At 44.0% G+C, this 13,506-nt stretch overlaps 1 protein-coding gene across 1 annotated transcript in view; it reads left to right on the forward strand.

Moving 5' to 3' along the window:
- The first annotated feature begins 1,386 nt into the window (after positions 1–1,386).
- Il13ra1 (interleukin 13 receptor subunit alpha 1) overlaps positions 1,387–13,506 on the forward strand; it is a 62,753-nt gene continuing 50,633 nt past the window's right edge. Inside the window, exon 1 of the mRNA XM_059250397.1 lies at positions 1,387–1,503. Within this exon, the coding sequence (XP_059106380.1) occupies positions 1,425–1,503 (79 nt within the window). The 5' untranslated portion in view covers positions 1,387–1,424. The remainder of the gene's footprint in view (positions 1,504–13,506) is intronic.

Raw genomic sequence — 13,506 nt, forward strand, 5'->3', positions numbered from 1 at the left:
CAGCAACAAACCAAGCAATGTGGGCAGTGTCTCACAGCTACAAGAGCCAAGGAAACGGTTTAGGTTCTAGAATCTCCAAAAGGAAAAGAGCTCTGCCCACACTTAGGTTTAGCTCAGTGAGACTTCTGAGTTCTAGAAATGTACTAGAACCAAACCTTTAAGTTACCAAATTTGTGGCGATTTCTACAACAGCACTACAAAACTTTAAAAGCTCATTCATTTCTCTCCTTTACCAATCTCAGGAACCCTCATTAGCACCCAGTATTACGTATCCAATGTATAGATAGCCTTTTAACAATTTTAGATCTTCTCAGTGCATACTCTTTATATTTTTCATTGCGTTTATTTGTGTAGATATGTGTGCACATGCCATGGTGCTCATGTGGAGGTCAGAGGTCAACTTGCAAGAATCACTTTTCTTCTTCCTCCATGCGAGTTTTGGGTATTGAACTCAGGTTGTCAGGCTTGGGAGTAATCACCTTTAGTCACTGAGCTTTTCAATGATTCTCTTTCTTTCTCTCTTCTCTTTCCACTTCCTCTCTCTTTCATGCTCACTGTGTCCATCATTTAAGACATGGTCTTACACTGCAGCCAGGCCTGGTGTGGAATTGGTGGCAGTACTTCTACTTCAGTCCCAGAATTGTTAAGTACTTGTCCAGTCTAGACCACTGTGCTCAGGTGTGAAACGCCATACCTGTCTACAATATGTATCTTGAAAACTAAATCTATAGTAGTTGATAGTTTTAATAATACGAGTTTATTTAATAATATGGGAATGCCACTTTAAAAATCCCATTCAATGTATTACCAGTTTTTAAATACATCGTCATTGTCCCCTTCCACAAAACAGAGTGCCACTAAAGTCCTCTATTTGGACTAGGAAGTCCACCCAGAGAAATAAATAAGGTATTACTAATGTAGGAGTCAGAGCTTAGGAAAGAAGGGCTCAGAGACCTAAGGCTGGAAGCCAGGTTTCCAGACTCCCAGGCCAAGGTTCTTTCCTACATGACCCTGCCCTAGTGCCTAGCAGGGCGCAGCCTTTGGCACCTGGGACAACCACGCAACCTAATCGAAGTGGGAGTGGAGAGAGGCCAGTGGCTGGAGCCTTGCCACAAAGCTCCAGAGGAAGTCGCCTTGGGTCCTAGTCAGGAGTCCTCTGGAGCGGTGACAGGTGGTGGCGCGGACGGAGGCCAGGTGTCACCCGGTGGGAGCCCGGGAGCCGCGTGCCCCGCCCCGCCCCGTCCACCGCCCGCGCCCTGGCGCCCCCGCGCGCTCGGATTACCTGCGGCCGTGGGCGGGGCCGCCCTTCCCGTCTGCGCCGGCTCTGGCCTCCAGCGCGCCTCGGCCGGGAAGTGGGAGCGAGAAGCGAGGAGGCGGAGACTGCGGCGGCTCCAGCCCGGCCGCGCTCCGAGCCGAGGGGCTGCATGGCGCGGCCAGCGCGGCTGTGTGGGCTGTGGGCGCTGCTGCTGTGTGCCACCGTGAGCCCAGGAGCCGTGGCCACAGGTGAGTGTGCCCCCAGGTTGGTGACAGCCACCCGGAGGACGTGGCTGGCAGGGACGTGGACCGGCGGGCAGGGTGCCTTGAGGTTGCCGGGGTTGGGGTTGGGGGTAGATTGTCGCGGCCAGAGTGTGCGGTGGTTGCCACTCTGACGCCCTATGATCGGCCGCCAGTCTTCGCCTCCGGTGCTGGGTCTCCCGGATCCTGCTGGGTTTGGGGGACTTGGGAGCTGGGGGTTTCCCAGGCGCGGTGGCTGGGGAGTCCGACTAGCCATCTCACTTCCCTTGAACACTAGGGAAGAGCCAAGGAGGCTGGCATCTGGAGGAAGGGGACTGAAGGGAACCTAATTTTGCCGAAATGACCCAAACAAGTGGCTTTGCCTGTGAAGGGATGAGGGACCCAGGGGTGGCGACCAAGTCCTGGTGAGCTGGGAACTTCCCAGGGCTCCTTGCCCAGAGCCTCACAGATGCTCAGTTTGAAAGTGTGGCTTTGGCGATGGAAGTTAAAGGGAGCCTCTAAAGATAGATCTTAGTCCTAGTAGCAAAAGGACAAAAGGGTCAAGACCTGTTCTGGCATTAAGAAATCCTTTGAGAAGACCTGACCAGCATCTGATGCCTCCCATCTTTAATAAACCGTATATTGTGGGGGGAAATCTTAAATTTATGGAAAAGTTGTATACAGTGTTTGGGAAGTTGCTCCATTGCCCTTGTGCTTGTGAGCAACTTTTAACTAATGAACTTTGCAGAGCTGCTGTGAAAATCGAAGGTGAATGATTTCCTCATGGACTGGGCCTGGCAAGCATGGAGATCTGGGACTTTTAAAATAGGTTTTATTATCGCATTCACACACACAAAAACCAATTTGCTTAACGAATGTTTACCAAGTGTACTGTGCTTTGAAACGAAAGCTGAAATGTTGTTAATTAGGAAACTCCCATGCTCTGTCAACAAAATATATGTAGTATCTGTGACAGGCAGTGTTTCTAGGGGCTGAGGATGTCACAGTGAGCAAAATGGATCAAGTCCCCGAGCTATGAAGCTAGTTACATCATTGATAGAGGGTGTGTGTTTCGGTGTGTTAAGTAAAATATGGTATGTCAGATACTACTAAAGTACTATGGAGAGAAACACGGCAGGGTAGGGAGTTGTAAATGGCACGGAGTAGAAAGACTTCCCTGAAAGATTGGCATTTGAGTGAGGCTTGAGGTCCACTTAAGTTTGTCTGTCTATAATTGCCTGTTTTTCCTGGGTTCCTGGAGAGGGTAGCTGGGGCTTCATGCAAGCTAGGTAAGTGCTCTAGGGCTGAGTCACACCTCCAACCCTTGATAATTATTCAAGTGTTGGCCTGGCTTGTTTTATGTTGAGCCAGGCTCTGAAGGTCGGTTGACTTAGAATCTTCGAGGGTACAGAATAATCTTTGTCCGTGAAGTATCTCTACTTCAGCCGAAGACAGCAGGTTTCTGTAGGTATATAGGAAAACTGAAGTCCACAGACTTACCTAAGGTCACCTGTCTCTTTAGTGTCCTGATTTTCACGGTGTCATCCCAACACCCTCCCTCCTACAGGTCCCTTCCCACACACACCTGAAACAACAGCTGGTCCTCTAGACGAGACCGTCATCCCTCAACCTATCGACTTATTTTTGTCATAATAGTTTGTTGGTACCTTAGACTACAGAAACTTTTCTCCTTTTAGAAATATCGAGAGAATTGTGTTTGTGGGGTAGAAAGCATTTGCCATCTCTAGTTACTCGGAGGTTCAATTGAAGTTTTTAATGACTGACATTGACTGGCTGTGAGACTCAAGGTTAGTCATTATCCCCTCCATCCGTGACAGTTTTCTCATGGATGAAATGAAGTGATTGCGCTGTATATGTTTTAAACCACTGTTCTAATTGTAATTTCTGTGTTTGGGTGTTGAGAATGCCGTACATCTTAAGTGCTTTTCTCATTTTAATCCTGCTGAATATTTAAAAACCGATTAGGTTACTCGTTTAGTTCAGTCTGTTTAGCGCAGCAGCTGAATCGTGGCTTTGCTTAATAACAGCTGGCATTTCCATGTCTACTCTCTGCCCAGCAGTTTTCTAAGTGCTTCACTTCTTTTTATTTAAAGTTGTATTTTGACAAGTCTCTGTCCCATGAAGCTAGTTTATACTATTGGCAGAAGCTGTGTGTTTCTTTGTGTTAAGTAAAATATGGTATGTCCAATACTACTAAAGTACTATGGAGAGAAACACAGCAGGGTAGGAGGTTACAATTTAGTTACTAGTTTAGTTCAGTCTGTTTAGCTCCATAGCCCACATTGTGGCATGGTTTTAATAACAACCAGTCTTGAACTCCTGGCATGCAGCAAGCGCTAGATAGGTACCTCCCAGGGTACCAGTATAGGACTAGTTGGGATCCATGAAAATATATACACACTAGTCACTACAGAGAGAATAGTATACTAGAGACTGACTTGTAGTTTGACACATAATTGAAGTTTTGCTCTGTAGCCCAGGCTAGCCTCGAATGAACTCCCTGCAATTCTCCTGTTTCAGCCTCCTCCATGCTCAGACTGTAGGTGTGTGCCACCATCCCCAATTTTAAGTTTAATTTCTATTTCATTTAACCTTTACAAGCAGCCTAAACTTCAGGTGTTATTATTGGGGGGGGCACTTTTGTGTACAAGGAAGCTGAGGCATACTAAGGCTGAGATTCTTACCTAAATAAAGTCGAGGAGCTAGGCTTCCAATCCTAGCAACCTGATCCCACGGGCTATCCTTAACCACTCAGTATTCCGTGCCTCTTTCAAAAGAAGTAAGAGGGAGTCTTGGCATGCAGAAGAGCTAGTTAGGTACCTCCCAGGGTACCAGAATGGGGACTAGTTGGGATCCATGAAAATATATGTAGACTAATCATATATTGAAGACTGGCTTCATAATGGCTGGAACATGTAGTCCAAACAATAGGCATTCAGTTTCACAGAATAGGAAAAACTTGAGCTAGAGCTTCAGAAAGGGTAGACCTTGAATGGAGAAACTGTGTAGTGGAGATTAAGCAGGAGCAGCGAAGAGGAAGTGGCCAGTCAAGAGCCTAGCTTGGTCAGAAGAGATACCGGTAAAGTCAATCTGTGCAAAACGGCTCTATTTGCTCTTAAACATCTTGATCAGGGCACAGTCTGAAGAAAAGCAAGCAAGGAGACTTGTCTGGGTAGAGGGAGCCATTGGAGTGTGAAGCTTAGTGGAATGGAAGATGGTAGATGCCAGTCTCTATTAGAAACATGCACAGTATATATACACCTCCTATGTAGGATCATGACTTACTGGTGTCTTCCTACCTTATAGTGTTTAGGAGAGCATATTGGTGTGGTTGGGGATGATTACGAAAGATGTAGCAAAAAAAAAAAAGGCAGGAGTTGATGACTGCATGTGAAGAAAAAAGACAGATGACTCACGTATGACTCTTAGGATTTCCTTCACTTTTCCCGAAATCTGCATGCCTCTGCCAACTCTTGAGATTGAACAGGAGAAAGCAAAAGCAATCAGTTAAACGAAGCACTTTACTGTAAAATGATTACTGATGGCGTTACCTCCTAATTCACACAGAATGTGGGGATAGGCGATAAACAGACGCATTTGGGGTTTAGCTAAAAGAGTTACTTGGATCTTGACCTCTTCTACACTCCCCCGTCTAAAGGTAGTGATCATCTCCCAGTAAATGGTTGAGAGTCGATGTCAAAGGAAGGCAGAAGCAGTATGTGTTACGCCTCAGAGCCTATAGGTACACATTTTCACAGAAAACTAATGCAACTGTCCATTTTATCTCTTAAGAAAGCAGCTAGTTAACAGTTCTATAATACTTGCTCTGGGCAGAAACTGTTGTAGCACTTTACCTATTTTTTTTTTTTGAGACAAAGTCTGATTACATAGCCCCCATTGGTCTGGTATTTGTTATTTAGCCCAGCTTGGCTCCAAGCTCTTCGCAGCCTTCCTCCCCCAGCCTCTTGAGTGCTGGGATTGCAGGTGTGACACATTACCTATCTTAACTTGTTTAATACTTATAGTCACCCTTTGCAACAGGTTATGTTTAGGTTATGATTTTCATCCTTATGCTATGGGTGAGCAAGCTGAGGAGGAAGAGGGAGTGTATATGCCTTACAATATGTATTACAAAATTCACATGTGTCATTATGTGCTTACTATCTGGAGATTACATTTTAGCTTTTAGAGAGCTATGGGCTGAGCCGTAGGCCTCAGGAACCGTAGGAATCCTGAAAACAGCCTTTGTGTTCTAGGTTCTCTGAGCATGCTTCAGCATGGTGTTTAGTCAGTTAGGTAATGAAATGCATTTTTCCCTTTTATAAGAATCATGCTTTCACAGCAGTATCCTCTTTCAAAGCTAGGGATTGTACCCGGGGTCTTGCATATATAAAGTAAATCTTCTATTACCATATTGCCAACCTATTTGATTTTTAAAAAATTTTGAGACAGCATCTTGGTAAGTTTCCCAGGCTAGCCTGAAATTTGCCATGTAACCCAACCCGGTCTCTAACATTCAGGCCTGCTGTCTTAGTCTCCCGAGGAGATAAGATTGTGGGCATGTGCCACCATGCCCAAATTTTTTTTATTATTATTATGAAAAGGCGTTTGTTTGGGTAGCAATGCCTGCTGAGTATTGAACCCAGCGCCTGGTACGAGCTGCACCCCTAGCTCTGGTTGCTGAGTCTGTCAGGTGTTTTTTTTTTTTTTCCTGCATCGATTGGGATAATGTCATATTTCTTTTCCCTTTCATTGTGTTAATGTGGTCTATTACATTGATTAATTTTCCTGTGTTGAGTCATCCTTCCAGGAATAAATCCCACTTGGTCATGGTGTACAAGCCTTTTGGTATGTTACTGAAGTCACTGTGTCAGCATTTTATTGAGGATTACTTGTCTGTTAGGATTTAGCAACAGGTACTGCAGGCCTCATAGGTCTTTGAAAATGGAAATGTATAGTATTGGCTTTTTAGATACTTGGTACAATTTGCCCATAAAGCCATCAAGTGTGGATTTTTTTTTTTGGTCAGGAGATAAATTTGATTACTGATTTAATATCCTTATTGCTTACAGGTCTATTTAGATTATATGTGTCTTTGTGATTTAGTTTCAGTAAGTTTTGTGTTTCCAGGAACTTGTGCCTTTCATCTAAAGCATCAAATTTCTTAGTGTTGAGTTGCTCATACTTCTTTCTTATAATCCTGTTTTGTGTCTGACAATCAGTAGTAATATACTCGTTTTCATTTCTGATTTTAGTAACTGCGTCTTTTCTTTACCTACATAAAGATTTGGAAATTGTGTTGCCTTTTGAAGAAGCCCTTTGTTTTTTATGATACCGCTTTGCTTTTCTGCTTCTTATTTCATTTATCTCTACGCTAATCTTCACGATCTCCTGGATTTTTCTAACTTTGCATCTGTCCTGTTCTTTTCATGGTTCTGTAAGTTGTAAAGTTAGGTTGTGTCTGGATGTTTGTAATCCCATCTTTCATAAATTTGGGGAGTTTTCAGTTATTCTTTGTTTGCTTGAGTTGGTTTTCGGACAGAGTCTTATATAGCTCAGGCTGGTTTCGAATGTTCTATGTAACATAGCTGAGGAACTTGAACTGAGGAACCTTGAACTCCTGATCTAACTGCTTCTACTTCCCAGGTGCTGGGATTACAGGTGTGCACCAGGCCTGGTGTCCTCCTTCTCTTTCCCCTTCCATCTCCCTTCCCTACACCCCCCCTGCTCCTTTACTTGGTCTTTACTCAGAGGGAGTTGGTCCTCGGGTACTGTCCATTTCTTTTTGTGGGTCTCTTACTTGCCTGTAGCTTGCCAAGTAGGCTAGGCTGGCTGAGCAGTGAGCCCTGGGGATCTGCTTGTCTCCACTTACTCAGTGCCAGGACTGCAATCATGCTTCTCTTGCTGTCTGAGCCATTGCCCCAGCCCCTTGTTATTTCTTAAATTTCTTTCTTCCCTTTTCTGTCCTCCTTTAACCCATCCCCCAATGCAGCTACTAGTCCAGTGATGGTGTCCCACAGGTTCCTGAGGGTCTGTTTATTCTTCTTTAGTCTTAAAAAAACCCAGCTAAGTCCTGTTAGAGTTGCCTGCAGCAACATGAGCAACCTACCAGGAGCCATACTGCTAAAGAAAAATGGCTCTCCCTCCACTAGCAGCCGCCAGTGGCCAAGGGGTGGAGCCCCATGAGCCCCTCTACCACCCATGTTGGAAATATTGACAGGCTTGATATTGTGCAGGTAACTTCTGTGTGCAGCCCTAGCCAGGGACAGACCTGACTGGGGCTTCGAGGGAGTGAAGAAAAGACAGACAGACACGTGGACAGACAGCTAGGAATCGGTGGTCTGGGCTCTCTAATGAAGAAGCCACAGTACCCCAGAAGCTGTTTATTTTATTGCATTGAATTGACTAGGAGTTGAATTGAAGGTGGAGTTGCTGCACACATCTGAAGAAGTAGGCAGAGTTATTACATGCAGATTAAAAAGGAGGTGGGGTTATTATATATAGATAACCAAGGAGGCAGGGTTTATAGTATGCAACTGGATCAAGGAGACAGGTTTAGCTGATCTCAGCAGGAGCAGTCTCTGTAGGGAGCAGTCTTCAGGCTGTAAATATCTGGCAGGAGAAAGCTATGGTGCATATTTTCTGTACACCCTGTCAACTTCTACACATGGATCACAAGGGAAGGCTTTGCCATTTCTCTCTGGGTCTGAGGCTAGGGTCCTTGACGTGACTGTGCCCACGTCAACAACATACATTCACTCAGGATGTCACATACTCAGGGCTTTCTCTGCTCCCTACAGGCCACCATAGGTACAGTGAGTTCCTGAGTGTTGTGCCTGTGCTATGTCTACAAGTGTTTTACAGCTCTTCCCCATCCTCCATCTTTTACATTCTTTCCATCCCTTGCCCCTTGTTCCCTGAAACTGGAGAGGCTTTGATATGGATGTCTCATTTAGGGCTGAACACTTAACACTCATTCTCAGCACTTGGACAAATGATGAGTCTTCTGTGTTGACTGTGGACTGCTGCAAAAGGAAGCATCTATGAAAACAGATGGAGAGCAGGACTAATCTACAGGTATAAATATAAATATGTAGAAAGCAGTTCTACAAAATGTCTAGCAAAACATTTTGACCAGTTTTACAGTATTAGGTCTGAATTCCCTCCCATGGAGCAGGCCTCAAATCCCATCAGAGAAGGGTTGGTTTCCCCAATAATGGTCATGCTATTATTGCACCAGGGGGAACGTCTTACCTGACAGGTTGGTACCACAGCATGCAGAGTCCAGTGCTGTGTAAGTTGGTTAATGAATTTTCTCCTCCAGCAACCTCCATAACACCTTTCAGCTCTTTGAAAACTGGCTATCATCACAGAGGAAGTATCCAAATCAGTTCCATCTCGTTTTCTCTGTGTGCTGCAACCAAAATATGTTGTGTCTTACCATCTATCTCCAGTAGGAAATGAAAAGCAATGGTGGTATCTTGGGTTATTTGGTGGTTGGGGGTTCCAAGGCTTCCTTGATCAATAACTCATAGGGAGGTATCACACAGATGGCACTGAGATTTCATTTAATAACCCATGTCTTCTGAGAGGAGCCTTGTCCAGAGTACCTCTGTTCAGACTGCTTTTAAAATCTTATTATTGTATTTATTTCTTGTGAGAGGGGACAAGCATGCCGTTCAGCATGTGTGGGAAGTCAAAGGATAACTTGCAAGAGTCAGTTCTCTCCATCCACCATGTGGGTTCTGGGGTTTGAACTTAGGTTGTCGGGCTTGACAGCAAGTAGCTTAACTTGCTGAGTCCTTATGCCAGCCCTCCTCCTTTAAAAAAGTTTATATATGTAGAATATATATATATGCTTATGAAATAGTAGGTTTTAGTAGTGTTTTTCATACATCTCAAGTTTTTATTAGTTCTTCCCTTTTCACTCCCATCTCTGCTTAAGCCTTTAATGCCCACTATTCTCTTGCCCAACTTACTTTCGTACCACGTATGTTCTACACTCCCCTCCCACCTTAGGAACTCTTCCCCTATACTGTATCATAGGTCCTTTCTGGATCCTGGTCTCTGCAGACGCTCCAAACACACAAATCTACGAGTTCTAAGCTGAAAATCCATGTTTCTTTAGCCTTATCTTTCTGTTATTCAGACTCAGTAATTTTCATTGTGTTATATTCGAGTTTGCTGATTATTTCATTTGCTGATCCAATCTGTTTTTAAATACCTCATTTCAGTTGTTTACTTGGGTTTTATCTTTTGGTTTTTGGACATGAGCTCTCACTCATGTAGCTCTGGCTGTCCTAGTCCCCACTGTAACCCAGGCTACCTCAAATTCCTCCTGATTTCCAGCCTCTGCCTTTTGCACCCCAGAATTTCAGGTGAGAACCACTGTGCCTGGCTCAGTTATTTTATTTTACATCTCCAGAATTTGGTTTTAGTTTCTTTTTAGGTTGTTGCTGTTTCTGTTTTGTTTATCTCTCTTTAGTTTTTTAAGCATCTTTAAGACATTTTGTCTTATAGTTTTTGTCTCGCACACTTTCCCTTTTCAGGGACAGTTTATCCTGATTGTTTTTCCTTTGACTGACTCAGACTTGCTGGGATGTTGCTTAGTGATAGCACACTTGCCTAGCATACACAAGGCTCTGGGTTTCGTCCTCAGCACTGCCAAAACAGAAAAGAATACTCATACTTTACTATTTCTTTTTTTGAATTGTGATTGGCTTTTATCAAAAATAGATTACTTGAATAAAGTAATGTAGTAATCACAGAAAGCAAATTATTTCCAAGCTCCAGGGTTTTTCTGTCCCCCACCTTTTTATTAGTGCTTTGAGAATTTCGTACAATGAGTTTTGATCATCTGCACTTCTCCCCCCAACTCCCTCTAGATCCATACCCCCTTCTCTAACCGTCTAACTTTGTGTCTTTTTTCCACCCATCAAGTCCAATTTCTGCTGCTCATATATTCATGGGTGTGTGGCCTTCCAGTAGAGTGTGATCAACACACCAGGACAACACTCTTAAAGACCACCGACTTGTCCCTGTGCATTCAATAGCTCACCAATAGCTCCCCAGCTAGGGGCGGGACTTCGTGTCCACCTGCACTCTCCATCCTTCGATTTGGTCTAGTGTGAGCTTGCTTGGGCTTGTGCATGAGCTTGCTTGGGACTTGTGTATGCTGTCCTAACCACTGTGACTTCATATGTGCAGCCGCCCTCTTGTGTCCTGAGGACACTCTTTCCTCGTATTCGCTCGGGGATTTCTGTTTTGATCATCTCGGTGTGTTTATTTTTATTATTGAGGCTGTCTCTGAGGTTTTCTTGGGTCTTTTGGAAGCTTTCTCTTTAATCTTCCTCATGTATGCAGCTATTTTTAAATGTCTTGACTCTTTAATGTCTAGCTTCCACAAAGGAAAAAAAAAAGAGGAAAATGAGGAAGAAAATCAAGTACCAATGTAAATTTCCTGAAAGCCACTGTTGCTAGAAGAGGAAGGAGTTGCAACAACTTGGCCATGGCTTTTGTGTCTTTGCCTCTTTCGTCTGAAGTAGCAACCAGTGATCAGAATACAGGTCTCAGATATTTGGAGGGCAGTGTTCTCTTTGCCTACTCTGACAAGCTTTCTGTCGGCTGTCCCAGGAACACATTCACATTTGCCTGCCCAGGGTCAACTTTCAGTAACCATTGCTGTGTGAAAGGTTAACACTGACCAAAACTTGATTGAAACTCACTGCAGTTTTCCTGGTTCATTCCTTTATCTGGAAATTGCAAAACTTTCAGTTACATCTAGGGTTTCTAAATAGTCATACCAAACACATTTTCTTTTCCTTTCCCTTTTCCTTCCTTCCCTCCCTCCCTCCTTTCCTCCCTTCCTCCTTTTTTCCCTTCTTTCTTTCTGAAAAAGATTAATTCTGTAATCCAGGCTGGCCTTGAATTTGTGATAATTCCCATCCCTCACCCCCCAAGTGCTGAGATGATGTGCATGAGCCACATGCCTAGTCAGGCTGTCTTCATAGTGCCTGGAATCTGCCATTCAGCATGCTGTCGACATGATGGTGTGTGTGTGTGGGGGGGGCCCGCATATGCATTAGACAGGATCTAGCTGTTAGCCCAGACTGGCCTGGAATTCACAATGTAGCCCAGGGTGGCCTCAAAATCATGGCAGTTTTCTTGCCTTAGCTGTCTGAGTGCTGGGATTATAGTTTATCAGATTCAGTACAGTTTTCGTCTAGATGGGATGTTTCCTATCCTGTAACTCCTCCACCACCACCAGCATCCACATATAGTTTTTAAAGTATAGGAGGTAGAAAAATCTCAACAGTTATGAAGCAGCCACTAGGGAAAAAACAAAACAAAAAGGAAAGACATCTGATAGCCCCAAGTAGCTTACAGTGCAAACCAGTTAGATTTGGCTAAATAGCATTTCCAAACAGATGGGAAAATTGAATCTTATTTGGTGAGATTAGAACGAGGGAAGACTTTTGATTGATTTCAAGTATAAATAAGAAGCTAAGGTAGAAGGGTTGATGTGAGTTTTAGGTCAGCCTGGGCTACATAGTGAATTCAAGGCGCCTGAGTTAGAATGAGACACTATCTCAAAAAAAAAACGAAAAAGCAGCAAAAACCGGTGGGGTGTTTAAACGTCTTAAATTATCTTAAATATTAGAATCCAACAGAAGTAACAATAAGCAATAGTTTTGTTGTTTTTTGTTATCAGGGCTTTAATTTTTGTGGGGGAGGTAACTGGATAGTTAGAGTGTCAGGAACTGATAAGCCAGGGATTCATGTTTCTGCTAAAATTTGTTTCTGGAAAGTGCACAGTAAGGGAGATAATCCTAAACTAGATTGTGGTCTCTAAAATCCTAATTGATGGAACTTACCATAGAGCTCGGACTGACCTCCAACTCAACAGTGATCCCCCTGCCTCAGTTTTCTGAGTGCTGGAATTATAGCTATGATCTACCAAAGCCAGCTACTAGTTCAGTGTAAGACATTGGGCTAGGAATTCCCTGCTTCTAAAGGCCTTGGCATGCTCAGGGCTGAAGCCTCCCCAAATTGGGCCCTGGGAAGAGCTTACCAGTAGTTGTGTCAGGAGAATGAGGCAATATTAAGATTCAAGGACTTTTATAGGCCGCTGCCCAGTTAGTGGCTATGTATTAAATGACTGTTAGGAAAACCTCAACTACATAGTGCCCATGGGGCTGATGTTTGGGACTGATGGAGTTTTGTAATAGTATGATAAGACACTATAGCTATAGTACTTAAACCATCATTTTAACAATATCAGTTATTATTGTTTGAAGTGCTGAATTAGAATCTAGAGCTTGGCGAATTATAGGCAAGTGTTCTACCACTGAGCTATATACCCTTAGCTCCGAAACGGTTATTTTTTGCTTTTGTTTGTTATTTTTGTTGTGGTTGGCCTTGGTCTTGTTTTTGACATGGAAGTCTCCATATGCAGTGCAGGCTAATGGCAATTCAAGATCCTTCTGCCTCCACCTCCCCAGTGCTAGGACTGATTGCAGGTCTGGCTGGATTTTTAAAATGGCTTTGATAAACTTGGTTTTGCAATGTTTGCAGAAGCACTGTAAAGAAGGACAGAGAATTCCTCTACACTCCCACCCAGCTTCCCGTGTGGGCTTGGAAGTTCTCGGCAAGTTTGAGACACTGTTTCAGTTTCTCTATGTCCCCTTCCCTCTCCAGCTCCAGCTGCTTAGTGTCAGTTCCCAGGGGGGGATCCGGGTGCTAAGTCTCTCTCAGTGCTTCTTTGGAAAAGCTATAACAACAACAAACAAAGAAAAAGCCACCGAGGACTAGAACATGTCACCGAGTACAACTGAAGAGAGCACAGTTGAAACTGAGGTTTGCAAGCGCACAAAAGAGCTGAGTGAACTGTCTGGATTGAGGGTGGGGAACCCCAATATCCTGGGGGAAGAATCTTGGGAATACTAGTATTTAAGAGTCCGTCATGGTAATGCCTGCCTTTAATCTCAGCAC

The sequence above is a fragment of the Peromyscus eremicus genome, chromosome X, assembly GCF_949786415.1.
Source record: "Peromyscus eremicus chromosome X, PerEre_H2_v1, whole genome shotgun sequence".
Classification (NCBI taxonomy): Eukaryota; Metazoa; Chordata; class Mammalia; order Rodentia; family Cricetidae; genus Peromyscus; species Peromyscus eremicus.